General features: G+C 40.9%; 1 protein-coding gene across 2 annotated transcripts in view; it reads right to left on the reverse strand.

The window, feature by feature from the left end:
- Positions 1 to 270: 270 nt before the first annotated feature.
- Positions 271 to 27,949, reverse strand: part of LOC114157646 (SITS-binding protein) — a 30,802-nt gene continuing 3,123 nt past the window's right edge. For both annotated transcript variants that reach the window (XM_028038792.1, XM_028038783.1), the window contains 9 exons: positions 27,276 to 27,447; positions 15,149 to 15,356; positions 14,917 to 15,067; positions 9,128 to 9,325; positions 6,340 to 6,608; positions 6,118 to 6,254; positions 5,300 to 5,421; positions 2,281 to 2,460; positions 271 to 2,144 (listed from right to left, as the gene is read on the reverse strand). In XM_028038792.1, the coding sequence (XP_027894593.1) occupies positions 1,971 to 2,144; positions 2,281 to 2,460; positions 5,300 to 5,421; positions 6,118 to 6,254; positions 6,340 to 6,608; positions 9,128 to 9,325; positions 14,917 to 15,067; positions 15,149 to 15,356; positions 27,276 to 27,447 (1,611 nt within the window). In that variant the 3' untranslated portion in view covers positions 271 to 1,970. The remainder of the gene's footprint in view (positions 2,145 to 2,280; positions 2,461 to 5,299; positions 5,422 to 6,117; positions 6,255 to 6,339; positions 6,609 to 9,127; positions 9,326 to 14,916; positions 15,068 to 15,148; positions 15,357 to 27,275; positions 27,448 to 27,949) is intronic.

The following is a 27,949-nucleotide window of genomic DNA, read 5'->3' on the forward strand; positions in this document are numbered from 1 at the left end:
TCTGCCATTCCTGCAAAGAAAAAGCTTGAGAATGCGACAAGGAAGAAGTGGCAAAAATGACCAAAGGACAAAAAGAGGTTTTGCTGCTAACAGAAATTTCTAGAAATATTTGTTGTGGAAGGTTCTGGAACCAAATTTTTTTCATTTCGTTTTGATAATGTTTGTGCCATGTGAAAGTCATTCTATCTGTTGTTGTCTAATAAATGCTACCAGTGCTGCCCCTCTGTGTCATGAAACAAACATGAACTTAAAAAATTGGAGGACCTGAAATAAGAAAATGTAAACTTTATTGCATCATTCTACAATCCCAATTTACAGAAAAGAGAAAAGATAAACACATGTAATGGCACAGTTTCTAATACAGCAATAGTCCAGAAACACATCTTAGTGTGAATTTTAAGTTTAGCACATTAATAAGGCATCTGGTTCGCTCCATCCGTACATTAAAGGACCGACACGCAAAAGCTCTTCCTGCAACATGTTTAAAAAGAGCAAAAACATTCTTTTAAGATTTCTCATCAGAACTAGAACTTCTCACCAGAAAGGCTTTGGAAAATCCTTGTGTGCACATTGTACATTCTGCTCTGTGACAGATTAAGACATCAGTGTGATCATAATATGCTAAGCCGCTATAAGACATTTGGTGAACTGATAAGATTCATTAGACCTGAGTGTATTAGCTGATTAGTACTGATATCTGCTCAGCTAATTTATATGGAGACACAAAGCCTGTAATATCACTGCTGGCCAGTTAAGATAGTTTTGCAAAGAGCAAATCAGTTAATAAAAACTTTTCTAAACATCTACAACAACCATATAAAAATACAAAGTAATTATTGAGTAAAAAATATTTTCTTTTATCTGGGCAGATTTTGAATTTAAACACAAATCTTATAAGAGCATTGGTTCAGAATATTAATAAGCTATTAAACCGAAGAGGATGACGTATGTGAATGAGGCCGTCTAAAGACACAGAGCCAACGAAGCCAACTAAGACACAGAGACTGTATTTGTGACAAGAATCCTATCAGAAAATTTCCAAAGTTTTACCAATAAATGCTTAGTTCTTGCACTAACAAAGCATTCTAAATTCATCACCAGCTCTAATCAATTGTAAAAAAAACCCCAAAAAAACAATCAGATTTAAATGCAGAAATATGCACAGTTATAAAAAACAGTGGCTTGGCCTCAAGTTCATGTGAATACAGTACTAAGAATGTCCAACAGAGCTGTACTAAATTAGATAAACTAATCACTGAAAACATGCTAGTTGGTGATGAACTGTTGTAACAGCTTCACAAAGCAGTGAGCATCCGAAATCTGAGGTACATTCATAAAGCATCTGCCTCTCAGCTCTTTTGGTTCAAGTAAAAGCCTTTTTTCCAATGACTGAGCAAGTCCTTCAATACCACAGTGCTAATATCCCAATTTGTGACTTTTGGTGTGTGACCCAGTTTTCTTCTACTAAGCAGTTCCCTCAAAAATAGCTGTTTCAAAAGTCTTCCTCTATTTTTCCATTTCTTCATTTGGTCTTCTGGAGAGATTCTTTTAAGCCTACAATGCTTTGTTCCTCTTTATGAAGAGAACCAGCAGCAACAACAACAACAACAAAAATTAAAGACTGTTGAAAGGCAGTATGTAAACACACAGATCTTTCAGGAACTATACACAAGAAAGATGATTGAATAAAAAATAAAAGCCCAGAAAATCAGCCGGGAGGTAACATTGATTAACTTAAAAAAGGAAGAAAACATATCACAAAGAGAAAAGGGTAACAATTTCAAACTTTAAAGTGCAAGTATAAAAAAAAAAGTCTTTCTACATGTCATCTCAAGTCAGACGTTGAGACAGTGTCAATGGTCTTTAGTGGAAAAGTGCAAGTTGAGATCAGAACACTTTCAGAAAAATATTTTTTTAAGAATTTGATTCAAAACAGTAACAGTTGGGCGACTAAAGAGATTAGTCAGGACTCAGCTTCTCCGTAAGAAAACAGCCACCTCCTCCAGAGGAACAGGGTAATCCTCCAGAAACGTCCCGCCATCAAACACCTGCTCACTCTGGCTGTCTTGCCACTGGAAGCCCCCATCTGGTAAATAAATATCCCTCTGGACTGCTCCCTTCTCCACTATTGGTGCCACCAGGACCTGAAAGCACAAGAGTTCAAACCTGTTCATTTTACCAAAACTGATCTAGTGGCCAATTGGAAGTTGGATGGGGAACAGAGGCTGAAAACGTAAGCTAGATCCTCTCCCATCAGAGAGGGATCAGGTCACTAGTCACCTCGTCTCCAATTAAAAACTGGTCATCGGTGGTGAAAGTCATGGGGTCACTGGGACTGAGCCACCACAAAGGACGGTAGATGGGGTTTCCGGTCAACTGCCACTCCTCTGCATACTTCTGTAGTAGTGGAACCACATCCGTCTGGTGCTTTGTCATATAAATCCGGGTCAGATTCAACACCTGGAGGGTTGGCACAGATCATAAAGTTAATGCGTATGGGCTTGTACTCTGACGCAACACCACACAGTGTAACTACCAGTCGGGTCAAGCAATGTAGTCTCTCTCTTTTACTTCTACGACTTCTTTTTTTGATTCACTGTCAAACGGTAAACCAAAGCAATGGCGCATTACTCTCCCCAGTTGATGTTGATCTGCATGTAAACTCTATGTAATCTCTGAACAGGCCAACTATTATTTGGCTGCTCTACAAATCTGGTTTATATGACAAAACCACTGTTGAAAAATAAAACTTAAGAAGTTATATGGAAGAAGGTGCTCTGCTGAGATCAGACTAAAGCTGACATTTTAGGCCAACAGATATGCAAACACGTTGTGCAAAACTATCATCTTAAGCACATCATTCCAATGGGAAGACACGGTAGTGGCAGCAACATGTTTTGTGGATGCTTTTTTCCCCCAGCAAGTATAAGGAAGCTGGTCAAAGTTGAAGGTTCATCTTCCAGCAAAGCATACTGAACATACAGCAGGAGCCGCAATGCAATAGTGCAGATCAAAGCATTATTCCTCTACTTGGATGATCTAGTCAAATCCAGACCCAAGACTAACTGAGAATTATATCCACTTGCCAGTTGTGCACTACTTTGTGATGATCTATAATCATACCAATAAGATGCATTAAAGGCTGTGACTGCACTGTGAAAACTGTGAAATAATTTAAGGGGTTTAAATTCTTTATCAGCGTCCTGTGTTTAATAAAACAGTGCCTGCCAGTGCAGAGTGCTTCATTTTTCCTTACAGTGGCTCCACTGTCCAAGCACAGCTCTGGACTGCGTTTAGCCAAACGAATGTAGCATTCCTAAAAAGGTCACATCCTCCTCAGTGTCCCGTGACAAAAACCTAATTTGACCACATCTATTAAAAAGAAAATGTATTTTCATGAGCTGGGGATTGGGAACATTTGGAATGAGCTTGAACTGCTGCCCAGGTTTGAGTGAATCTTGCTCTAATTGAGAATCCAGGCATGTGTGTGGCTTTGAGGTTTTCGCTGCTATTTGACTCCGCTGCAGTTGTTGCTGTGACCTGTCTGTGACTGCATAACGTCTCGCAGATTCTGAAAACAAGGTGCACCAAAGTGCAGTAAAAAATACCATATTAAAGTTATTTACAACATGTATTTCAGCAGACTGTTTTACAGTAAACGTCACCTCGGTCTTGCGTCATTCAACTTTACAAGTTGAATGCTGCACTACATACCAAAGTGGAAAACTTGCTGTTGTCTAATGTCTAGCAGAACTGTCCAAAAGCTCTATTTTTACCTTTGTCACGCAATACAAATTGCTACCAGTACGCTTCCCTGCTTCCGTCCTAATTGCTATTGGTACCGAAAAAGCAATTCATCATTTTAACTCTGTCACAGTTGTCTATCATTAATGGAAACCTTCATTGCGACAGTAAAATATTTTTGCCAGAATTTGCCTTGGAATCATTATTCCAGCTGAGGTGACTCTAGAGAGTGAGAGTGAGCCATAAATCCAGAACAGGGATAGTAATTCAGAACAGATGGACTCTCAACCACAGGTGACTGAGATGACGAAAGACTGGAAGGACAGGAGGGGTTAAACAGCTGTCATCCTCTAGAGATGAATGCAAAAAATATTTTCAGAAAACTGAGCTCTTGCAAGTTGTTAGGAAAAGCATCATGATCCATCACCGGAGATTGGTCACCCTGTGTTTCTGCTGAGCTTGGTGAATTGCTAATTTCTTCTTTCCTGTGTAGAAAAATGTTACAGTGCTACAAAAGCATCAATGAGAACAACCGCCAGTTTTCTTTTCTTTAAAAGTAGCTGCTTCTGCCGCTTAATTTTTTTAAGACTTTAAATAAGCAGACATTCCACCTTTCTTTGCACTTAATTTTATTCCTTTTGAAGAAAATTGCTATCAAAATGTGAAACTTTAACTTTCTCACTGTAAAAAGAGGTGCAGCTCAGTAAACTGGAATATCTTTGAATTTTTTCATTCCAGTATTTCAAATCAGGGGAAGCCCATATATAATACAGATTCATTATGTACAACCTGTGCAGTGAGGATTTATTTCTATTTTTTATGATTATGGATTACAGCCAAAGAACCCCCAAGATTCATTTTCTCAAAAAAATTAGAATATTGCCAATTAAAATGAATTAAAGGATTAAAAAAAAACAAAAAAACAGAATTGTCAGATTACTACAAGGTATGTCTGCAAAAACTTCACAGTGGACTGTATCACTGTGGTCCAAGTTCGGCCCTTTTTGCTCCTTAGCCCCGGTAAGACACCACCAAGTAGTCTCCAGGTAGAAATGTTTTAGCAGAGGAAATGCAGCAGCTGTCATCTATGTCCTCTGCTTCTACCAAACTGTTGGAGTATTTTACGTCACAATACTCACAAAGCAGATCTTTTCCCTGTCGATGGGCAACTTTCTACCATGTCTTCCTTCCACTCAACTTTCCATTATTCTACAACCAAGATTGTGAAGAGTATAAGTGACTGCCGCACAGCTCGCAAGCCAGCAGTTTTACCCAGAATCATTTGGGCCACAAGGTAACATTTTTGACAAAAAAACCCCACTTTTATTGTGATTATATATTTGAGAAGATACATTTTGGCATTTTCATTAGTTATAAGACATAAACACGTGAAATGTAATTACTGAGAACTTACTTAGTAATTCTAAGTAAGATTAATTATGCTTTAATTATGCATTATTAAAGCATAATTAATTCGCTTTAATTATGCAGATTAAAGATGGAATGTATGGTCTGTGATTGGTTAAGAGTATGGTCGGATTACAGTTGCATATACCTGGTCCTCACCAAAGACCCAGGGTGGCGTATGGAAGCTGAGAACAGGAAGAAAAGCTGCTATCTCCAGCCACCGGATAAACAGCTCCTTATCGGTGACCAGGTCTCCAGACAGAGAGCCTCCTAAGAGAATAATAAGACACGACTCAGGGGCTAATAATAGTTCTAGAGCTGATACACTGAATAAAAAATCAAAAAGTTTTTGAAAAAGACAGAAATAGATATGTATTACATAGACTTTGACTTTATTTACAAAAGTAGGAGAGCAATATTGCTTTAAATATTTACACAAAGGCTTTAAAATCAACTACAACTTTGTATGTAAGGTTTACATTAGACTAGTGAGTTTTGACTGTGCTCCTCAGTGCTGCCAGTTCTTCATGTTTCAGATGAGTCTCTGCTCCAGCACACCTGATTCAAATGATTTAATCAACTCCTCATACTATAATTAAATGTGGCAGAAGCCCATTAATCACTGGTTAGTTTCAGTCAGGTGTGTGTCAGCAGGGAAACACCTAAACACACAGCACAGTCGGCCCTGAGGGCCTCAGAGAAATACTGAATTAGACTTAAGACAAATTAATGGATCACACTGTTTTTTTTCAGAAAGTGCCTCTTTTCTCCACTTCAAAGAAAATAGTTTTCACACAGACATCATCTGTCTGCTTGGCTGCCAGCCACCATTGAAGGAATGTAGAAAAGGACTGGAGTATGCTTGGTTTAATTTTTTGCCAAAAACCAAAGTTTGTATATTTCAAAAAAAGCATCTTACTGAAACATTACATTGCAAAAAATGTAGTAAAGAGGCTGTTGTATTACCTACTGCATCGGGAATGAGGAAGTTGTATCCCACCAAGGCATGGTGCAACAAGGAGGGAATGACTGCCCTCAAACCCGTTGGACTCCAGTCAGATTGTAAGGGTGCCATCTTGATGAACAGAGGCATGTGGCTTGACCTGAGACACAAAATGTTTGTAATTAACAACCCTTGATATGAAAATATAAATGTCACATACTTACTTGAACAGGAAGATGCATTACCTAGTTCCAGCTGTCATGATGGTGGAGTCTCCTATGCTGGTGGCCATGTCAGCCAGAAGTTCAATGTATTTATCTCCACTCAGAACCAGCGGTGTTCGCAGGGCCTGCTCCTCAAACAGATTCCCCTCTGCCCCCTCCAGTACAATGTACTCCATCCCTAAATGGGCCTGTAGCGACTCCACTCTGTCCAGGAACCAGCTCACAGCGGCTGGGTTAGTGAGGTTCAGCTTTACACAGAACTTTCCTCGCCACTGGGTCAGCACAGGGATCTGCAGAAACGGACCAGGAAAACAGTGTAAGTGAAATGCCACTGTAGCATTTCAGTTTTGTAAGATCTAAATAATACCTTGATAGATTTTATGAACTTGGTTATATTCAGTGTTCTTTTTTGAGTGTGCATAGCTTAAAATATTTACTTTTAGAATATTTGGTATCTATTTCACAATTTGAATGCCATTTATTTTAAAACCAGTGCAGGATCAAATGCTGTACAAGTAATCAAGTAAAAGTAATGACCCTGGGTCAACTTACCCCTTTGCCAATTCATAATTCACAAGCAAGCCCATAATCATTCATGGTTATGCATTTGATAGGTGCTTTTATTCAAAGCAATGAGGATATAACAATGCAGTTAATATTAAAACCATCATGGCCGGGGCAGATTTAGATAGTGGTGGTTTTAATTTGGCTGTGAACCCTGCATTACATCAGCAAAAGAGGCAGGCATTTCTCAAAAAATAACCAAGTATTGTATAATGAGTGCCAATTTTGAAAATACAGTACATGTTTCTGTTTATATCCACACATTTGTGTTTTGACAATTTGTCATTGCTGAAGAGCTCCTGTTTTTCACCCTAATCTTTATATCCCTTCACAGATTTTTGATAAAATTCCAATCCAGATTCTGGCTGTAACATCTGGCCGGAGGTGGCGTTGGACCCAAACGCAGACGTGAAAATGGCAACCTCATGTTCATGGTAAAGGAATTTATTTTAAAAAAGACTTACCAAAGAACTGGCACAGAAGGACCAAGGAGTAAACTAGCTGGGATGAACAACTGAAGAACCAGCATGGGAGGAAACAAATGATGGAAAACTCAAGAATCCAGTGAGGTGGTAAGAAAACTGGCAATCTTTTAACTACGGGATGATGGGTAATTGGCATAAGAACCTGTTATGACTAAACAGATGAATGCAGTGCAGCCAGAGAAGACCCTAACCAGGGAAAATGAAGGGGAAGGAACAAATGAGCAGAAAATGAAGGCAGAAGGAATGACCACAAAATGGAATCTGAACCACAAACTAAGGATCAACACTTAGAGAAGAAACTACAGCAGTACACAACAAGCAGAACACCAAAAAGAACTAAACAAGTCAACACAAAGTAATTAATCAAGTATTCAACACCCTTAATGTCAGGAATTAACTGCTCAAAATAATACAAAAAACACAATCTAGTGAAAACCAGAAACAGAAAATCCCCATTCATTATGACACTAGCTCGGCCGCCCTACATCGTTACGACTACATCCAGTCAGAAGAAACATCTTTGTAAAATTAAAAGATAACTTTAAACCAAGGGTAAGAATACCTTTGGGCTTTACTTTCTGTGCCTTTCTGTTCAAGTTTAAAACTCACATCATCACCATTACATAAACCATTTTGTATCAGGTTATTTCTTATGATAATCAAGTATTTTTGATTACTTTTGATTTAAAAAAAAACCTACACAGTAAAAATCCAATATATAATTTTACTCATCTGTCCATTATCTTTACAGTTGATTCTTATGAAATTTGATAAATTATTAATTTCATAAATTATTAATCTTTGTCAAAGCAAAAATTACACTAAGTGACTCCCTGTTGTTAGATACTATTCATTCGAATCTTAAAGCAACATATTTTTACAGCAGGCTCTAAATGCAATCTGGAGAAGTCTTTTAAATTATGGGGTCAAAGAAGGTACATAATGTCCCTGTGGCAGAGGGTCACTACAAAATAAATCGTTTGTCTAAAACTATGTTTTTGTCATGTTCTGTGTTGTCTGTGTATTTATTTAGAGTTTTCCTTGTCCTTGAGTCTCTTCGTTGTCCTGTCTTCCCCTTAATTGTTCCCAGGTGTGTATCGTTTCTGTGATTACCCTCCCGTGTATTTAATGCCACCTGTGTGTCTGCGTCTCTGTCGGGTCCTCGTCTAATGTGCGTTCGTGTTGTTCCGTTGTCCATTCCTTTTTTACAGTTGCTACCGGCGTCGAGCCCTGGTTTCCGCTCGGTCGTGCTGCCCGTTATTTTGGACTGTGTTTTGCTGGACATTGCCTTATTAAAATCATTCATTTATTACATCCTGGGTCTACAGCGTCTGCCTCACCACCTCAACACACCGCTTCATGACAGTTTTACCACAGAGTTTAACTATGTGGTAAAACTAGTCACCATATAGTTTTATGTGGTAACTAGTTTTACCGCATAAAACTAGTTACTTTCTCAAAATCTGTGAGTGATATAGTTAACTTAAAAACCATGTCACTGAATATAATTTTTTAACACAGGTGCAAAAAAAAATTTAATGATTCCCTTCAGACATTAGGTCCGACTTATGAGACACATTTTTTGACTTTCACTTGAGGCATTATTTGCAAAAAAAAAAATAATACAATAATATGTAGGGGAGTAAATACTTTTTCACATGGAATATGGAAAGTAATAAATCTAGTTTAGGTGAAATACTGTAAATTTTAAGTGGTGTGACTGGTGAACATGGTGAATGTTTTTGCTGCTTGGTTCTCACCAGTTTCCCATGAGTGGCTGAGGGAAGACTGAGCCAGTAGTCCTCTGTGCCGTCAGTGAGGGAGTTGTGGAACTGCGTGGTGTCCACGCCCAGGAAAGGAGACAGGGTGATGGAAATGTTAAGAAGCTTGACAAGTGGGAGGTCCCTGGTCAGTCTCTTGGACATCCCTCTTTTCCTGCTGTTGAGGTAGTCGTGGTCCTATAGAAAGAAACAGAGATGCCGAATGATGCTTTTCAATAGGGCATGTACTGTAGGTCAGTGTGGACAATAAAAACATTCAACATGAGTTCTCACAAATGGAGATTTCACATTACGTAAGTGTGCAACCAAAGCTCTTAAGAATATAAAGTTTTATCCCAGGATGTGAATGAACTGTGGAAACTAAAGCTAGATTAACTTATATTGTCCGAAGACCCCAATGATGAAAGAAAACCTTGGACTTGGTGTTCCCTCGCCCGGACGCGGGTCACCGGGGCCCCACTCTGGAGCCAGGCCTGGAGGGGGGGCACGATGGCGAGCGTCTGGTGGCCGGGCTTTTACCCATGGAGCCCGGCCGGGCTCAGCCCGAAGAGGAAACATGGGCCCCCCCTCCCATGGGCCCACCACCCGTGGGAGGGGCCAAAGGGGTCGGGTGCACTGTGTGATGGGTGGCGGCCAAGGGAGGGGACCCTGGCGGTCCGATCCTCGGTTGCAGAAACTGGCTCTTGGGACGTGGAATGTCACCTCTCTGGTGGGGAAGGAGCCGGAGCTAGTGCGTGAGGTCGAGAGGTTCCGGCTAGAAATAGTCGGTCTCACCTCGACGCATGGCTCTGGTTCTGGAACCAGTCTCCTTGAGAGGGGCTGGACATACTTCCACTCTGGAGTTGCCCAGGGAGAGAGACGTCGGGCAGGAGTGGGCATACTTGTTGCTCCCCATCTCGGCGCCTGTACGTTGGGGTTTACCCCGGTGAACGAGAGGGTAGCATCCCTCCGCCTACGGGTGGGGGGACGGGTTCTGACTGTCGTTTGTGCTTACGGGCCGAACGACAGTTCAGATTACCCACCCTTTTTGGAGTCCTTAGAGGGGGTACTGGAGAGTGCTCCTCCTGGGGACTCCCTTGTTCTGCTGGGGGACTTCAACGCTCACGTGGGCAACGACAGTGAGACCTGGAGGGGCGTGGTTGGGAGGAACGGCCCACCCGACCTGAACTCGAGCGGTGTTCTGTTGCTGGACTTCTGTGCTCGCCATGGATTGTCCATAACGAACACCATGTTCAAGCATAAGGGTGTCCATATGTGCACTTGGCACCAGGACACCCTAGGCCGCAGTTCGATGATCGACTTTGTCATCGTTTCATCGGATCTGCGGCCGTATGTCTTGGACACTCGGGTGAAGAGAGGTGCGGAGCTGTCCACTGACCACTACCTGGTGGTGAGTTGGCTCCGGTGGCGGGGGCGAAAGCCGGTCAGACCTGGCAGGCCCAAACGTGTTGTGAGGGTCTGCTGGGAACGTCTGGCGGAATCCCCTGTGAGACGGAGCTTTAACTCCCATCTCCGGCAAAACTTCGAACACGTCCCGGGGGAGGTGGGGGACATGGAGTCTGAGTGGACCGTGTTCCGTGCCTCCATTGTCGAGGCGGCCGATCGGAGCTGTGGCCGCAAGGTTGTCGGTGCCTGTCGCGGCGGCAACCCTCGAACCCGTTGGTGGACACCTTCGGTGAGGGATGCCGTCAGGCTGAAGAAGGAGTCCTATCGAGCCTTTTTGGCCTGTGGGACTCCGGAAGCAGCTGATGGGTACCGGCGGGCGAAGCGGCATGCGGCTCGGGCGGTTTGCGAGGCAAAAACTCGGGCGTGGGAGGAGTTTGGAGAGGCCATGGAGAAAGACTTCCGCACGGCTTCGAGGCGATTCTGGTCCGCCATCCGGCGTCTCAGGGGGGGGAAGCGGTGCAGCACCAACACTGTTTATAGTGGGGATGGTGTGCTGCTGACCTCTACTCGGGACGTTGTGGGCCGGTGGGCAGAGTACTTCGAAGACCTCCTCAATCCCACCAACATGCCTTCCACTGAGGAAGCAGAGCCTGGGGACTCTGGGTTGGGCTCTCCAATCTCTGGGGGCGAGGTCGCCGAGGTGGTTAAAAAGCTCCTCGGTGGCAAGGCCCCGGGGGTGGATGAGATCCGCCCGGAGTTTCTTAAGGCTCTGGATGTTGTAGGGTTGTGTTGGTTGACGCGACTCTGCAATATCGCATGGACATCGGGGGCAGTTCCCCTGGACTGGCAGACTGGGGTGGTGGTCCCCCTGTTCAAAAAGGGGGACCGGAGGGTGTGCTCCAATTATAGAGGGGTCACACTCTTAAGCCTCCCTGGCAAGGTCTATTCAGGGGTCCTGGAGAGGAGGGTCCGTCGGATAGTCGAACCTCGGATTCAGGAAGAGCAGTGTGGTTTTCGTCCTGGTCGTGGAACACTGGACCAGCTCTACACCCTCAGCAGGGTCCTGGAGGGTGCATGGGAGTTCGCCCAACCAGTCTACATGTGTTTTGTGGACTTGGAGAAGGCGTTCGACCGTGTCCCTCGGGGAGCCCTGTGGGGGGTTCTCCGGGAGTATGGGGTACCGGGCCCTTTGATACGGGCTGTCAGGTCCCTGTATGACCGGTGTCAGAGTCTGGTCCGCATTGCCGGCAGTAAGTCGGACTCGTTTCCGGTGAGAGTTGGACTCCGCCAGGGCTGCCCTTTGTCACCGATTCTGTTCATCACTTTCATGGACAGAATTTCTAGGCGCAGCCAAGGTGTTGAGAGGATCCGATTTGGTGGCCTTAGGATCTCATCTCTACTTTTCGCAGACGATGTGGTCCTTTTGGCTTCATCAGATCGTGATCTGCAGCTCTCGCTGGATCGGTTCGCAGCCGAGTGTGAAGCGGCCGGGATGGGGATCAGTGCCTCCAAATCCGAGGCCATGGTCTTGAGCCGGAAAAGGGTAGAGTGCCTTCTCCGGGTCAGGGGGGGTGTCCTGCCCCAAGTGGAGGAGTTTAAGTATCTCGGGATCTTGTTCACGAATGGGGGAAGAAGGGAGCGGGAGATCGACAGGCGGATTGGCGCAGCGTCTGCTGTCAAGCGGGCGCTGTACCGGTCCGTCGTGGTGAAGAGAGAGCTGAGCCAAAAAGCGAAGCTCTCGATTTACCGGTCGATCTACGTTCCCACCCTCATCTATGGTCATGAGCTTTGGGTCATGACCGAAAGAACGAGATCGCGGATACAAGCGGCCGAAATGGGTTTTCTCCGTAGGGTGGCTGGGCTCTCCCTTAGAGATAGGGTGAGAAGCTCAGTCATCCGGGAGGGACTCAGAGTAGAGCCGCTGCTCCTTCACATCGAGAGGAGCCAGTTGAGGTGGCTTGGGCATCTGGTCAGGATGCCTCCTGGACGCCTCCCTGGTGAGGTGTTCCGGGCACGTCCCACCGGGAGGAGGCCCCGGGGAAGACCCAGGACACGCTGGAGGGACTATGTCTCTCGGCTGGCCTGGGAACGCCTCGGGATTCCCCCGGAGGAGCTAGAAGAAGTGGCTGGGGAGAGGGAAGTCTGGGCCTCCCTTCTGAAGCTGCTACCCCCGCGACCCAACCTCGGATAAGCGGAAGAAGATGGATGGATGGATGGATAACTTATATTGTGTAAGTTTCTGGGTTTGCTTTGTAAATTATGTATGAAAGCATGATTAGTTTACATAATAAGAAACAAGAAAAACAAAAGCTCAATTTTAACCTTGATCTTTGTTCAGAAAGATGACAAACAATGAAAAGAAATAAATGATGGAGAGCCAGCGTAGTTGATAAAAATCTTTGTAACTGAAAAGGAAGGGCAAAGTCCAGCTAATGATCTACTTACTCCTCTACAATATTGGATTCCTTTCAGCTATACTTGTAAAAGTTTTCCATAACGCACTGTAGGACCGCTTGCATCTACCGTGTATAGCAGGATGAGGAGAGGAGAGGAGATTTTAGAAAAGTCTCGTTCACCAACTACAGATATGTGTTATTACTCCCACGATCTACCTCCTCCCTTTGTCACTTCACACCTACTGATCTGTAAAAAAGGAACATACAGTTACCATTGTGTATTTACAGTACAAACACAGATCCATGAACTCCTCATCTTTCTGCTCCAGTGCGGACTCCCAGTCAGATCGCAGCATCGCACTGGTGTCAGGATCACCTGCTGGAGTTGATCTTGGCTGAGATCCCTTTGAACCTCAGCACACCCAGTTCTTCGCCATCCTGCAGTTACCACACTCTCAGCAACCTGAGATCCTTCTGAGTGGGAGGCTCTATTTATTTTCTCCAAACTATATTTGATTTGTAATGGAACATCACCAGATATTGACATGGATCCACTTAACTGTGGTGTATGTTTCTGTGCAGTTTGGAATATCACTCAGAGGATGCTACTTGATGGACATGAAACCATCACATACAATTCATAATATGGTAGTTTTATCCCAAAATAATTACTTGTTAAATATAACAAAATCTTTGAGGAAGTTTTTTTTCTTTGCTTTGCCATTTCAGTGAATCTGTTCCCCCTCTTTTGTTCCCTGTCTGTTTCAGTCACAGTGGAGCTCCACTTAAAAATATTCCTTCAGCTGTGTCAGTTTTATGCACATGACCTGTGAACCTTCACCAACCTCACTGCTCTAACTGTTAATTAGGAAGATCACGAGAGCCACACATTTTAGAAAAAGAACAAATGAATGAAAAAGCAAAACCCTAAAAAGAAAAAGTTGGACATCTTCCGTCAGTGGCTGACATTGGTGTCTACTTTTTTGTGAAGCATGAATACAAAATTACTGTGGTGATCAGACAGGGCTAAACTTGAATCACCTTGAAATCCTTTAAATCACTAAAGTGAAAGACATCATTGTACTTCACCCAGTAACACAGTTGTTCAAGAAAACGTATTGAGTTCATTACATTACAGCTTTCAGCTTCTATACTGTAAGCTGTAACATTTAAATAACCTGACCTTGTGAGATGAACATTATGATGCCAGTAAGTGTGCTATCTGAGTTGTAAATGTGTCACATCAAAATAGACAATGTTTTAATGTTACACACACTCTCTGCTGCATTAGCTTGGCTTTCCTCTAAATGCCACATAAAAACTGCAGGACTGTAACTGTATTATTCAAATCAGAGGTTTATTTATTAATTGTTATATTTAAATTACCAAAATGCATTTTAGGTGTCAGGATGTTACTGTAGCTTTCTCAACCTACTTGAACCCAGTTGGACTAACTTGTCGAGGACAATATGCAGAATCTCCAGTTGGGATAAAACATTTGACAGGAGAGTCTGCAGGATTGGACGAGGAAGTGATTGTTCTTAAATGTGTCAAGTCAGTATCAGAGATAAAAAATCTCTGTCACACATAACTTGGTGAAGACCACTGAGAAATTTGGTGTAATTCCTGTTAATGGACTACTTATTGTCGAAGCATATACCTAAACGTGCCAAATCAGCTACTTTTGGGTATCTAATGCCAAAATTATATTTTATTATATTGTTTTAAATACGTTCAGGCAGGAATGGGTGACAAAAAAGCTTCACTGGACCAGTATTTGTAGTTATGTTGTAATGTGATTGTATTTTTGCAGAAAAGCAGTTTTGCAATAATTATGGTCTTAACGTACTAAGGCTTTAAATCAAAACTTAAATCTGTCCCTCATTTGAATAGGCCTTTTCAGGGAAACTATTTAAAATCTAAACCTGAGAATCGATTTAGACATAAAAGTCTAAGTCAGTGCAGAAACGAGTGTACAGCATGTACCATTTCTGAAAGGAGGGTGGTGGAATGTTCATTGAGGCTAATGACTCCCTCCCCCAACTGGTGTCTCCTCAGACGATTGGAGAAGGTTCGCAGTTCCTTCTCCACTTTCGGCCCCGTGTCCACATTGGTGAGGAACTTCCAGAACGGCAGCCTGTCAGAAACACAGGGCTTGTTTATGACTCATGACAACTGAAGGGGAATAAATTAAAATCTTTGTCTAGCCCGAACTCACCACAACGTTTTCATGTTTGGCAGCTCCCTGCTAAGCTCGGAAAGCTGCTGCACGGCTTCCAGGTGAGCGGCTTTAACGTTGCGGGCCACACACACAGTGTACTGGAGAGGGAGGCGCTCCATACTAGGCAGCGACTTCAAGCAGAACTGCTGTCTGCAGTCCAACCCGAGCTGCATGGGGATGTCAGGAGACACAAGCACTGTGACTCCTGCATAGTGGGAAAAAGACAGGGCAGGGGGTCATTAGTGTACTGCGTCATTGTTGTCAGAACCAAATAAATATTACATTTGGCAACCTTTCGCACAGATTTTATAAAACAGAGCCACGCTGACACAGGGACTTAGTCATACACTTTGCATTTAGTTCTCTAGTTGGCTTCCAACTGGAGGTAGTGCAAGTGAGATGATCCGTTGCAGATTCCACTTCCATGACATAGTGTATGAGTGTTACTGAGATCTGGATGAGTGCGGCAGATTGTTGTGGGAGGCAGAGAGCGGTCTGTGTCAGCTGATATCAGATGTAAGAAAAACACTGCCTGAGATGAGCAGTGGAAGCAGCGCGCCGTTGAAGGAGGCCGTTGGCAGCAGGTTGCACCGCACACCTAGGGTAGAAGAGTCAGTCGGGTAGTTGGGAAAATCCCTTTGCTAGTAAAAATTCACCAGCAGTGAAAATGCAGATGACTAATTCATGTTTTCGATTGACACAAGCGATGAGGTTTGGAAGAAAGACCATTTTTGCTATACATACGCAACACTATGAGTGGTAGAACACCATTGATATTATGAGACATAATGCTGGCTGCATCATACTGTGGGAATAATTTTCCAGCAGGTCACAGGGAGGTCAGTCGCGATGGAAAGATGGCTGACGTCCAGTGCAGGGCGATCACAGAGGAAAACCTGAAAAAACTGAAAGCCTGTAAGATGCATCTCTTATTGTTTGTTGTTGTAAAATGATAAAGTATGAAAAGGTCCATCGTGTATGAATACTGTTGTGAGGTGCAGTGTCAGACGTGAAGATAGTTTGGCTTAGAAAATATAAAGAAGTGAGGAACACATCAAGACTTTTGTTGTGCAGTGGAAGTGTCCCATGAGCTCCAGTGTAGATAGTCCTTGCAAGCAGTGAAACTATAAAAAAATGCACGAGAAAATTTTGTCCCCAGATGTAACTGTTGCCCTGCAAGGAATGTCTTGTCCATCTCAGGTTACCCCTCCCCTCACCACTCTCCTGCTTTAAGCACCCGCTCTACCTCTCTGCTCTGTCCGGCTCCGGGCCATTCCCATCTAAGGCCAGCAAAATCTGCTATCGATCAGTGCCGTTAACCCAGACTCTGACCCCGGCCCCTGGCTCAGGTTTTTTTTTGTTGTTTTCTTTTTGCCACAAGCTGCTTAAAGTGCCCAACCAGAGGATTTCAAGTTCTGCAGCTGGTCTATGAAGAGATTAAATAGTCTGAGAAGCTGGTGAGCGCTTGGCCTGCTTCCGCCACCCTCTCTGGTTTCAATGCTGTTACTGTTACCTACTGTTCTCATGCAGGCCACCACCAAAAGCGGGCAGGGTACACATGTACCAGTTTATAATCAGATTAATAGTTTCAGAGACCCTCATTGAAGTGCTGCATAAGGCCAGTGAAGAGCCTTTAACCAGAAGGTAATTCTCATGTGTTTGCAATGGATAATGTCAAAGAGATACTGGTAACACTTCAGCTGCTTCTCACAAGGTATTAGGTCACCACTTCTCTCCGTCATACAGATTTAAAGAGCTAAATGTTGATTTTTGCTTATAAAAATTGTGAAATATATTTGTAATTTGCACAGCACAACCCATGATACCTGTACATGAATTGTACTGAATTTAATAGTAAATTACTACAAAAGAATATTGCTGAATTAGTCTGTACTAAAGCAAATGTGTAGAGTGTAGCTGAAAGTGGAGCAGTGTAGAATTTCATCCCTTTATAGCTACATAAAGGGATGAAAGTGAAACACAAGCAGTGAAAACAGATGAAGTGAGAGTAAACCAAACACCAAGTAGATGCACAGAATGATGAGCAGATACCGCAGGCTCCATGCTGTGTTTTACTAAAAGTGTACACAGGACGGAACGTGTCACTTGAGTGTGATTTCCAAAGATGCTTACAGTTGAAACCAGATATTTGCATACAGCACACTGTATAGGAAAATATGTGTAATCTTTTATTCACACTGTCTGACATTAATTCACACTAAATTATTGGCAGTTTATGACAGTAAGATTTAGCAAAATTACTGATATTTACAAAATGGTGGAATAACAGCAAAATTTATACCTCTAGATCTTTTACTTAAATTTAGATGTTTGCATAAATTTCTTTCCTAATTAGAATTTATTAACCACAATAGTTTGGTCTATCCCTCCTTGTAGAACTGATATAGCTTTACCTGGCTTCAAGACTGCCTTGCTCACATTCACCTTTTAAACCCTTTCCCAAAATTTTCTATAAAAGTGCGATCAGGTCTCAGTGCTGGCCACTCCAAAACACCAACTTTGTTGTACTTAAGGCATTTAGCAAATAATTTAATTATATTCTTAGGGAACTCGGTCATTTGAAAGCTATAGATTGTCTCTAATCTATAGCTTCCTGGCTGATTTCTTGAGATGTTCTTCATAAAGCAATATATTTTATGCACTGGCCTTTCTTGTAGCAAAACATCCCAAAAACACAATGCCGTATATTTCCTACAGTCTATGCAAATAACTAGTTTCAACTGTAATTCTTACTGGCAGTAAAACAGAAGTGAGTCAAAGAAATGGGACAGCATCATCCAAAACTGCAGCGAAATCTACAGATCCAAAGTTGTACTAAATCTTATTTTCTATTTTTATACAATCTAACTCCCTTTGTATACAGCATGATGCTTTTTGCTGTCTAAGCGGAGTACTACAAGCTCTTTGCTTTGGTAAAAAACATCGCATATCTCCAAATTCACCACGCGAGAGCAGGAAATGTAGAATTTGAAAGAAAATGACGCAAAATTGAGACCTTGGGTAACAGCCAAGGTGGGATAGTGAGGAGGAAGCAAAAGGGGCGACCCTATTTTTGGAACACTTATTTAAACGTTCCGAGCTTCCCATAAAAAGAAAAAAATATCCACCAGCTCTCAAAGGTGAAATTATTTGCTTTACTGGAAGTATCCTCTTACTTTCAAAGCAGCAGCACAATTTAATGGGCTCAAATGAGCGATTTGACACATGCATTCCTCAATTTTACAGTTTGTGAGCAAGCGCACAAATCAAGTAACTTTCACACACGTGGATATGCATGTATTCACTCACACACTCATGTACACCTACCTTAGCGGAAAACTACAGACATCCAAGAAAAACAGGGTAGGTCTTATGGCACCATAAAGGCTCGATGCACTTCCTTTTTGCTGGGGCAGAGGTGAACACTTGGAGGTGGCATGTGAAGATAGATCGATACGCTTTCTCAGGGGTCAGAAAGATTTTAATGTGACATCTAGGGCCTCTAAAAGAGGGGGAAAAAAACCCGCTGCTGCCTGAGTTCCTCCTGCTGCAGACCAGATGGGCTGCACTCCTTTACCTGTCATATTTATACTGTTATTTATGATGCCAGTGCACCCTGACAAACCAGACTTCAGTTTTAAAAATGTGCACAATCCTCAATGCGTGTGGGGGTGGGCGTGTGTGTGTGTCAAGGCATGAATTTCCTTAACAATGGAAATTTAGTTTCTGTGCCCAACCTCAAGTAATTGATAGCCACAAAACTGGGTTCCTGCCATGTTAGTAAATTTCCAATCCCCCCTTATTGAAACAATAATGACACAATGAGGAACCTTCATAGCTCGACTCCTCTCATCACTCCACTTCATTACTTTCATGATTTTGATGAAAATAAAAGGTGGTTGACTGGAAAATGTTTCAGATTAATGTTTGTCGAAAAGAGTAGAGTTTGAGTTTCACCATAAACTTACTGGTGGCCTAATAAGGCAATTAAAACACATAACTGGTTCTAAACATCTCCACTCAAAAGTATAAAGAAGCAAAACAAAACATGACTATTTTTACAAGCTTTATCAATTATTTCTTCTTACTTAGTTTAAATATAACTGTAACTAGATGGTTACATATGCTGTATAAAAAAAACCCAGACTTGTTTGCCATAGTCTGAGATTAAATAAATCTGAACCTTTCCTGTTTTTGTCATAATTCACAGCTTTCTGTTTTGGTTGTCACTTGCATAATTTAGATATTTAGATCGTCTTAATGTAATTTTTTCTTCCAACCTAAAACCTAAAACATACAAGATATGTCAAATAACAAGAGGAAGGTATTTCAGTTTTCAGCTTTGTTACCTCTATTATATATTAACAGTTTTCTTGCTTCTTCTACTTTTCAAACTTATAAATTCTGTCACTTGTCCTGACTTTTATACATTCTGCTTCTGCTCTCCAGTTTTCCATTCTTTGCTGCTATTTCAGTTGTTTGCTGTATGTTCTCTCTTAGTTTTTGAGATGTTACATTTCTGGCACTTTGTGGCTCCTTTCATAACAGGGGGAATTAGCTGAGCTACTGCTGCTAACAACTTAACATTGTCATTCTATAGATGAGAGTCTGGACCCGGTCTTTTAGTGTCTCTCTCCTAGATACTGACATTGGTTGAGCCTTTATTGCAACTAACAGTCTGTGGTCTTACAATCTGAAACCAGCTCAAAGCTTATCAGGTTCACTATGTTTTTCTCTGCGATGAAGCCATTAAAGGAGCTATTACTGCCATTAACTTTTCTTTGTACTCCTAGATCAGTGCATCTGTTTCTTTTTTTGAGTGTGTAATGCTCTGTCTTCTCAAATCCCCAGTCGGTCATTGTGGCAGATGGCCGTTCACACTGAGCACTGAGTTTTCATTTCCTCCGTCGTTACATGCATGCTCAGTATGAGGGGAAGGAACCATCAGCGACACAAAAACAAGCAGCTGACCACGGTCGCTTTGTGCTCGTCCAGGAGGAGGGACTGCTGCAAGTCAGTGACATAATGCAATCTTTTTTTATGAAGTGCCTTGAGATTACAAGTGTTGTGAATTTGTGCTAAATAAACTGAATTCAAACAAATTGAAAATAAAAAACACAGATATTTTAGTGTGATTTTATGTGATAAAGGAACACAAACCACACCTTAATTTCTGCTGGTTCAAACACATGAAATTGCATTATAGTCCATTAAAGTCTGTGGTTGTAATTAAACAAAGTTGAGCTATATATTGAAAGTAGCTTATCTGGTGAATTGTCAACAGATAATCTTTTACCTTCTGTTTTAGTGGTTTTATTACATCTTGTGTTTGTGCTTTCAATAAAACTTTAAGAAAATACTTTCAAGGTTTTATCAGCTTTGCATATCATCAAAAAGCTCAGTTTGATTGCAATCGAGTCAATGCAAAAGAGTCAAAATCACATGCATGACGGTTTTACAGCTCTTATCTCTGACTCAGTCATACTTGGCTGCTGCCTACTTGAACACACAAACCGTAAAGGAGCAGCAATCAACTATCATCCCACATGGAAAAACTGAGTCATAGAAGGAAACAAAGAAACATGGAAAAGAAATAATATTTCTAAGAGTTGTAGTTTAAAAAACGAGACAAGCTGAATTTCGATCTAATTTTTCCTCTGTGTCTAGAGAAATGCAGACAACAGAAAAAAAAGTACTGACTCAGCACAACTTTTCCACATTTTTTTAATGTTACAACCACAAACTTTGATGGTTTTTTTACTGTGATTTTATGGGATAGATCAATTCATAAAATTTTAAGGTGGAAGAAATAGGATACAGATTTTTCAGTTGGATTTAGATCTGGACTTGGACAGAGGCATTAAAACAGATAAAAATGTTTGGTCCAAACAATTTTGTTGTGCCTCTGTTGTGCCTCTGTTTACAGTCGTCCCGCTATATGGTGAACCATCGCCCAAGCTTCAGGTACTTTGTAGTGTCTAACAGGGTTTCCTTCTGGACTACCTTGAATTTATCTTCACCGTTCCTCCAATGAGTCCTGACCAACTTCCCTGTCACTGACAAACAGCGTAATGCCTCCACCACCATGATTTATGGTGGTGTAAGATGTCGTGTCAAGGTGTTGTGCTGAGATGTTAGTTTGACTCCACATACTACAGCGCTGTTAGATTTTACAAGCAGATTTCGGTGTTGTGCCACAAACTGCACAAAACTCAATCACAAAGGGTAAATTGCCTGTAATTGTGTGACTCTTTATGAAATCCAGAGGATCTCAAAGCACTTCACTCTACATTCATTCCACCATTCACATGCTGATGGTGGCAAGCAACTGGATTGTAGCAACAGCTGCCCTGGAGCAGATTGACCAGTCCTCTGACCACCACAAGAATAAATAAAATCTTAAATTGACTGTTTCTATATTATTATTATTATTATTATTATTATTGTTGTTGTTGTTGTTGTTATTGTTATTATTACCATGACTTGAGTAATATATTCTGTGACACTTGTTAAAGGCAGCAAACATATTTTGGAAGGTAAAGATGTAAAAACGTAGGCAGGTAATTATATTTTCCTGGCAGCTGGATTCACTTTTGTGTTTGTCTTTTGTAAGTCATTTCAAAATTGAAACTTTCAGTAATGTTATTTGATATTAGAGGTTTTCCTAATCATGTGAAACCCTATTACAAGTACACATTAGTGACTGTGGGTATTAACCTGATTGGTTCTGATACCATGTGTGAAAAGCAAGCTCACAACATACAACCCAAACAATATGACATGTCTCAGGATAACTTCAGTTATTTTATGTCCATAGGCTGATAGCTTAGAGCGTCTATGGAAGGCGAGCAAAATCTTTTTAATATGCAGCTGGTCATAATGGGAATGAACAAAACAGATTAATTATTATAAAGTTAGAGTTGGATAACATTCATAGTATTTATTTATTTATTTACCATGGAGTAACAACACTCCCCAATATTCCTGCACACTGCCTGTCAGCTACCTGAAAGAAGGCCACTCCAACTTCTACCATTACATGAAAGACAAAAATTTGTTTGGAAAAATAAACTGCTGTTTGATCACAATAAACATGGACAGCCTCAGTGTGGACAACAAATGTGTGGCCATCACCATCTTTTTATAGAAGCATTGTACTAAAGGTGGCTCAACAGTGCACTGTTGTAGCACTGTTGTTTTGTAGCAAGAAGGTTCCGGGTTCAATTCCTGGCCTTCACTCTCTGCCCTTCTTCCTGTTCTCCTACTAATGATTATCTGTCTGGATGATCTCAGTTTCCTTTTGAGGATATATGGCTGGAGCAGTTCCGTTAAATAAATGGGTGCCAAACAATTTAACACTTTAAAGCTAAGTATATTCTTGGAAAGTCTTTGAAGTTAGGAGACCTCATTATCATCACCCTAATCTTTCTCTCCCTTGACTGATTCTCAATGGTTGGTAAAACTAAATAACTTTGAAACTACATGCATTATTTTGGCCTTTGCTGTATGTTAATTATTTGCTAACATGTGTTGCATTAAATTAGATATACAACTTTTCAAAATAGATGCATGTCCCGGCAGGGAAAACAACGTTTTTAGGTGTTCCTCAGAAACGTTATTGTTAGTTTACATTCCGGTTTGGTAAGCTTTTTGCATTTGAAACAGAGTAAAATCCTACCTCAACTTGAGCAAAATGTTGTAATATTGACTGATCTGCTCCTCACAGCTCAGTTATGTTTGTATGGATAAAGACAGGTGGAGCTGTGAGACGTTCCCCCAGCTGCCAGCATTCTCAAATGTCAGCCACTCCTATACTTCCATATATCCTCTATCTAATCTTTCTGCTTCTCTGCAAACACTTCTGCCCTCTTGGTTCTGCTCAATACATCTGTGCCAACAGCCGTCCGATATTTGTGTGTCAGCAACAAAATCTTCAGTTTCTTTGACTCCCAGAGGTCCTATTAGGTTGCACATGTCACTCAGAGCCTACCACATTTATAATGTGCTCCACTGACTAACTAAAGTAAGTGAAGACAGGTCACATGCCCGGACCCCGTGTGTAATGGTCAAGGAGTTCAAGCAGCTGTCCTAATATTATATCAAAGCTGCAGTATATTTGTTCCCCTAAAGCAGAAATGGAAAGAAAGAAGCTTCAGCCTGAAGCCGAGATGGAATTTCTTAATGACATTAAATAGTTATATCACTCAGCAGAATGTTGTGGAGCTGTGGTCGCTGTTTTACATTTGGTTATTTTTGGAGTATTTCTTGAATCTGTTAAAGGGAAATGTTCAGACAGTGAGTCTCAGATGAAACCAAAACAAAGAAGGAAAAAAAAACAGCAACAACATTCTTTTGATTTCATTAATTAACAACTTAGTAACTCAGTTGGAACTTCTCAATACTGTGGTGGGGCCCATTGATTATACCATTAAATAATGCAATTATTTTAAAATGTTAAACCTGTATGTTATCAGTATCAGGTATCGAACCATGCTGCTGGGATCTCTGAAGAAACCAAAGCATTTTTGAAGCTTGTTTGTTGATAGGGTGATGGTAAAACGTATAGCAGACACAGTATGACTTGGAGGCAATAGTGCAAAAATCAGCTATACACTATATGCAACTGCTGTTGATCAGTAACAGAGTCACGGCACTGATTAGGGACCCCCTCCGTTCGTTGATCTCTCCTCCTGTCCCTTTGTTCCACACACACTAAAGGTGATCCAGTGCGTGCCCTTTCGAGATCATGCTGTGGTGAGCCTGTTCTCATTTGAATCTTGTTGTCATCTGATGATATGGAGCTAAATATGGAGAGGCAGAAAAGAAAGTTCTTGGTGCAGAAAACAGAAGCGACATAAGAATAACGATGTCATAGGGATATAAAAAAAAGGGGTTTCCAAAGCGGTTCAAAGACAGTAGATAAGTTATGCAGGTGTATGAAGAGGAGGCTTTTAAATATTTGGTCACTGTTGTCTTGCAACTACAGCAGATTATAACAAGAACAAAGAAGGAACTTGTTTTGAGTTATTTTGTTGTTCAGGCAGTAATAATTTGTTTAAATGGTGAATCATAAAAGAGGTAAATTTATAGAACTTGGCAGTGATACACTTGAGTTTAAATGTCTTCACTCAGTATAAAACTACAGTACTGTTCTGATATGTCTGATAAGTCTGACCAGTTGCAGCAACCAGACAGTAACTGTTATCCAACAATTTAAAATTAAAAGTCCATTTAAAATTAAAAGTTCATAGTTTTTTTTATGGTTTGAGAGCTGTATTCTTTAAACCTACTAAACACAAAGTTCATATCATTAATCTGTGAGGATAGAGAAAAAGAAAAAGGAAAGAGAAGAACCAGGACAAATAGCAACATGAATCAATTTTGTTAACATTCTTCCACAGAGTCCAGGCTGGTGTTCAAACGTCATAATTTAACATTTCCACTCCACAGGGTGCATAGAGCATTGGGTGCTGCTATTATTACATTTTATTAAATTATCACGCAATTTATTTTTTGTTTTCGTTGAGCTAATCAATTATTTGCTAACCCTGCTTCAACAAAAAACTAAAAGTCTATGAGGGTTATGCACTAGAGCATTGGGGACCATATTGTGTCAACATACAACTCATGATGTACACAGCTGTCCCACTGTGTGCAGGTTTATAGATGTATGAAAATTCTAGTTTACATAAATAGCTATATGAAAACAAGCTTGTGTGTGCTAAAAACCTTATCTGAAATGGAACAGAGTAAATCAATACAAATACATGTTGCTGCTTGGTTTGTTATTTGACTTTTCATTGAAGCTCTTGTTCAGTTCTTCTCCAAGTTCTTAAGAGTCTAAAGAGCGTCGTACAAAGTGAAGGATTGTGAGACTTAAAAAAAGAAAACTTCTGTTAAGATGTTGGTGTGTAGTTTGAATGGGAATTTATTATTTATTTGCAAAAGTTAAAATCAAATGTAGTGATCAAAAGGAGCCTATTGTTTTTTTTTATTATCAGTTACTTAATTTCCATTTGGAATACAACAAACATTTTCTATTTGAATTAAATTGCTGTGGTTCAGAAATTAAAACTCATATTCAGCAGAATTATGGAGAGAGATTTTATTTCAAATGAAGTAACTTGTAGCTGCAATCCATGCGATGTGAATTTTCTCCAGACTCTTTACAGGGTTTTGCATCACAAATCTTTTAAGGCTGGAGTTATTCCTCTTGCGCATGCATCTTTTTGTACCACAATTTTTACGTCCAATAAACTTTCCATTAATATTCTTAAAGTCATCACTCTTGTGAACAGTTTGCCATCTTTGAACTTTAATTTTGAGGTGACAACTCATGTTTTCAAATACATGTTCTTGTAACTTGTGTAATAAAGCATAACAATAATTCAAAAGTTAGGTAAAAAAAATAAAAATCTTAGATTAAATCCAGAACTAATTGAGAAATATTCATTTTGTAGGCAAACCTTACTCAGGAATGAAAACATCCTTGTACTTTTAAGATATCAGAGTTAGTTAATCTATAATGCCCAAACAAGCATACAGTATGTGTCTTTATTTGAATAACAGCTTGTCCTGTTTTAAGTCTATATACAGTACACAACATATCTGTCACACACTAATCAGCCATATTTGAGATATTTTAAATTCCAAAGATAAACAAAGAACCAAAACATGACAAGGTTCTAATAAGTGCGCTCATGTCTTACAAGGTTAGAAGAAGGGATTAGGTCATGTGACTTTCTTGTTAAGGCTGCATTGGTAATGTAACACACTGAAATGTGTGGATTTAGCTGCTGGGGTGTGTGTGGATTTATGCTATATCAACAGTAGTGATTGTGGTATAGAAGGAAAACTGTGCAGATTCTATTTTAGCAAATAATAATCTGAAAATTATAGCTTGCCTTTGTTTTCAGCCCTCAGAGTCTACTTTACATGTCTTCATTTTCAACAGATTTTCCGCTACGATTGTTCAGAACATGCAGTAGCTCCATCCATCACTTCATCAACTCTTTCCTACCTTCTGAAGGTGGCATGATGCTGCTGCCAGTACCAAATGTTATGTTTTACATGGGAACAAATTCATTTGGCCAGAGCACCTGCTTCTGGATGTTTGCTGTGTCCCCTCCATGACTTGCAGCAAACTGCAACAGGGACGTCTAAGAGTTATCTTTCAAAACTCATTTTCTCTTAGCACTTTTTCAAAAAGCTCAGGTTCATGGAGTTTAAATAGTTAATAGTTAGGTTTTTTCAGATCCGATCTACTAACAGTCGGTTTGTTACATGCTGATCTGCAAAAAAGATTTGGAAAGTTGTGCAAAACACCTTTGAGAAATCATGGCATGACACCACCTCAATTATCACTGTGTTGCATAATGAAATACAGTTATTCGGTTTTAAATCTTTGAGGAACAAAATTTAATTTGTCGGAGAAGCTGCTCAGAGGCCAAACACCAGATTAAGACAACTTCAGAGTATTAAGTTACCAAGGTTAGTGCTGTACTTTACCACACAAGCACATGTACACATTCCCCATCAGTCACATTAACCATTTACATCCGCTGGCGGTTATTGGGTTCCCGCTTTGCCCCCTGGATAAAATCTAACACCTCCTAAAAATAACCCAGGGAGTTAAACAAGTCGGGAGGGCTCTCATCCAAAACTGTCCTTTTAATAGAGACAAAAGGCAATTACGCCTGGATCCCAAAGAGTTAATTTAAGATGCTAAAGGTGGTTTGTTTCCCTTTGTGGTTTAATCCTAAAATTAATATAGCGGGCTGCCACAGACAGGATTATGTTACCCTCTATTTGTGGGTCAGACATCATACCAAATCAGCATTGTGATTTTTAAGTGCTGCCTTGAGAGCTGTTTCTTTGTTATTATTATTATTTAAACACAAACACGTGAGGAGTTTCAGATGCACTAAAACACAACAACACAACAGTCTCCGCTGGGCTTCCCTCACACTCTGCGATTGCAAATCTGCTAGTGCTGAGTCAGATTTCCACAATCCTTGATAGAAGTGTGCAGAAACAGCTGGCTCTGTGTCATGTTACACATTAGAAAATATATCTCTGTTTGTGTGTTTATTTTGTGTGTGTGTGTCTAACAATGGCACCTTACCCGATGAACCCAGGAAGTAGCGTTCCAGTGGAGAGCCATATCCAGAGGGACTGTCCTTAAGATTGCTGACGATGTAGGGCTGCATTGTGATGTTCTGATCATTAATGGGCCAAGTCTGACCCTGGACATTCGCGCCGCCGTACCAGGAGACATTGGCCATAGAGAAGCAGTCCTGACAGGATACAAACATACAGTCAAGCAATGAACCACAACTTGCAAGCAAAAGTTACACAAATACAGTTAAAGATGCATAACAATAAGTTAAAATGTAGAAAGGATCAGCAATGCTTTTCTTGATAAGGATCTGCTCTGACTTTCTGCAAAGGGTGCCAGTCCGTTAGTGACTCTAAAAAAACCTTTCTGTCACAACAGTAAAGGGTGTAGATTCCTTTTCAGCGCTAAATTAAAAGCACTGCAGCTGATCATATCTACTTCTTAATCTAAACTACTAACTGAGCTAGAGCTTAATGTGATCATTTCCCAAAAAATAGTTCTTTAAAACTTGGTTTGATATTTAAAAATGCTTAATTCTACTTGTAAAAACAATTCATTCAAGAACCACCACTTTGGGTAACAAAGGAAGACTTGGAAAAACAACAGAAAGCAATAAAAAAGATACAATGCATCTATTACTACCACACTTAAAGGTAGAATAGATGATTAGAATATTTATG

The sequence above is a fragment of the Xiphophorus couchianus genome, chromosome 2 (assembly GCF_001444195.1).
Source record: "Xiphophorus couchianus chromosome 2, X_couchianus-1.0, whole genome shotgun sequence".
Taxonomy (NCBI): domain Eukaryota; kingdom Metazoa; phylum Chordata; class Actinopteri; order Cyprinodontiformes; family Poeciliidae; genus Xiphophorus; species Xiphophorus couchianus.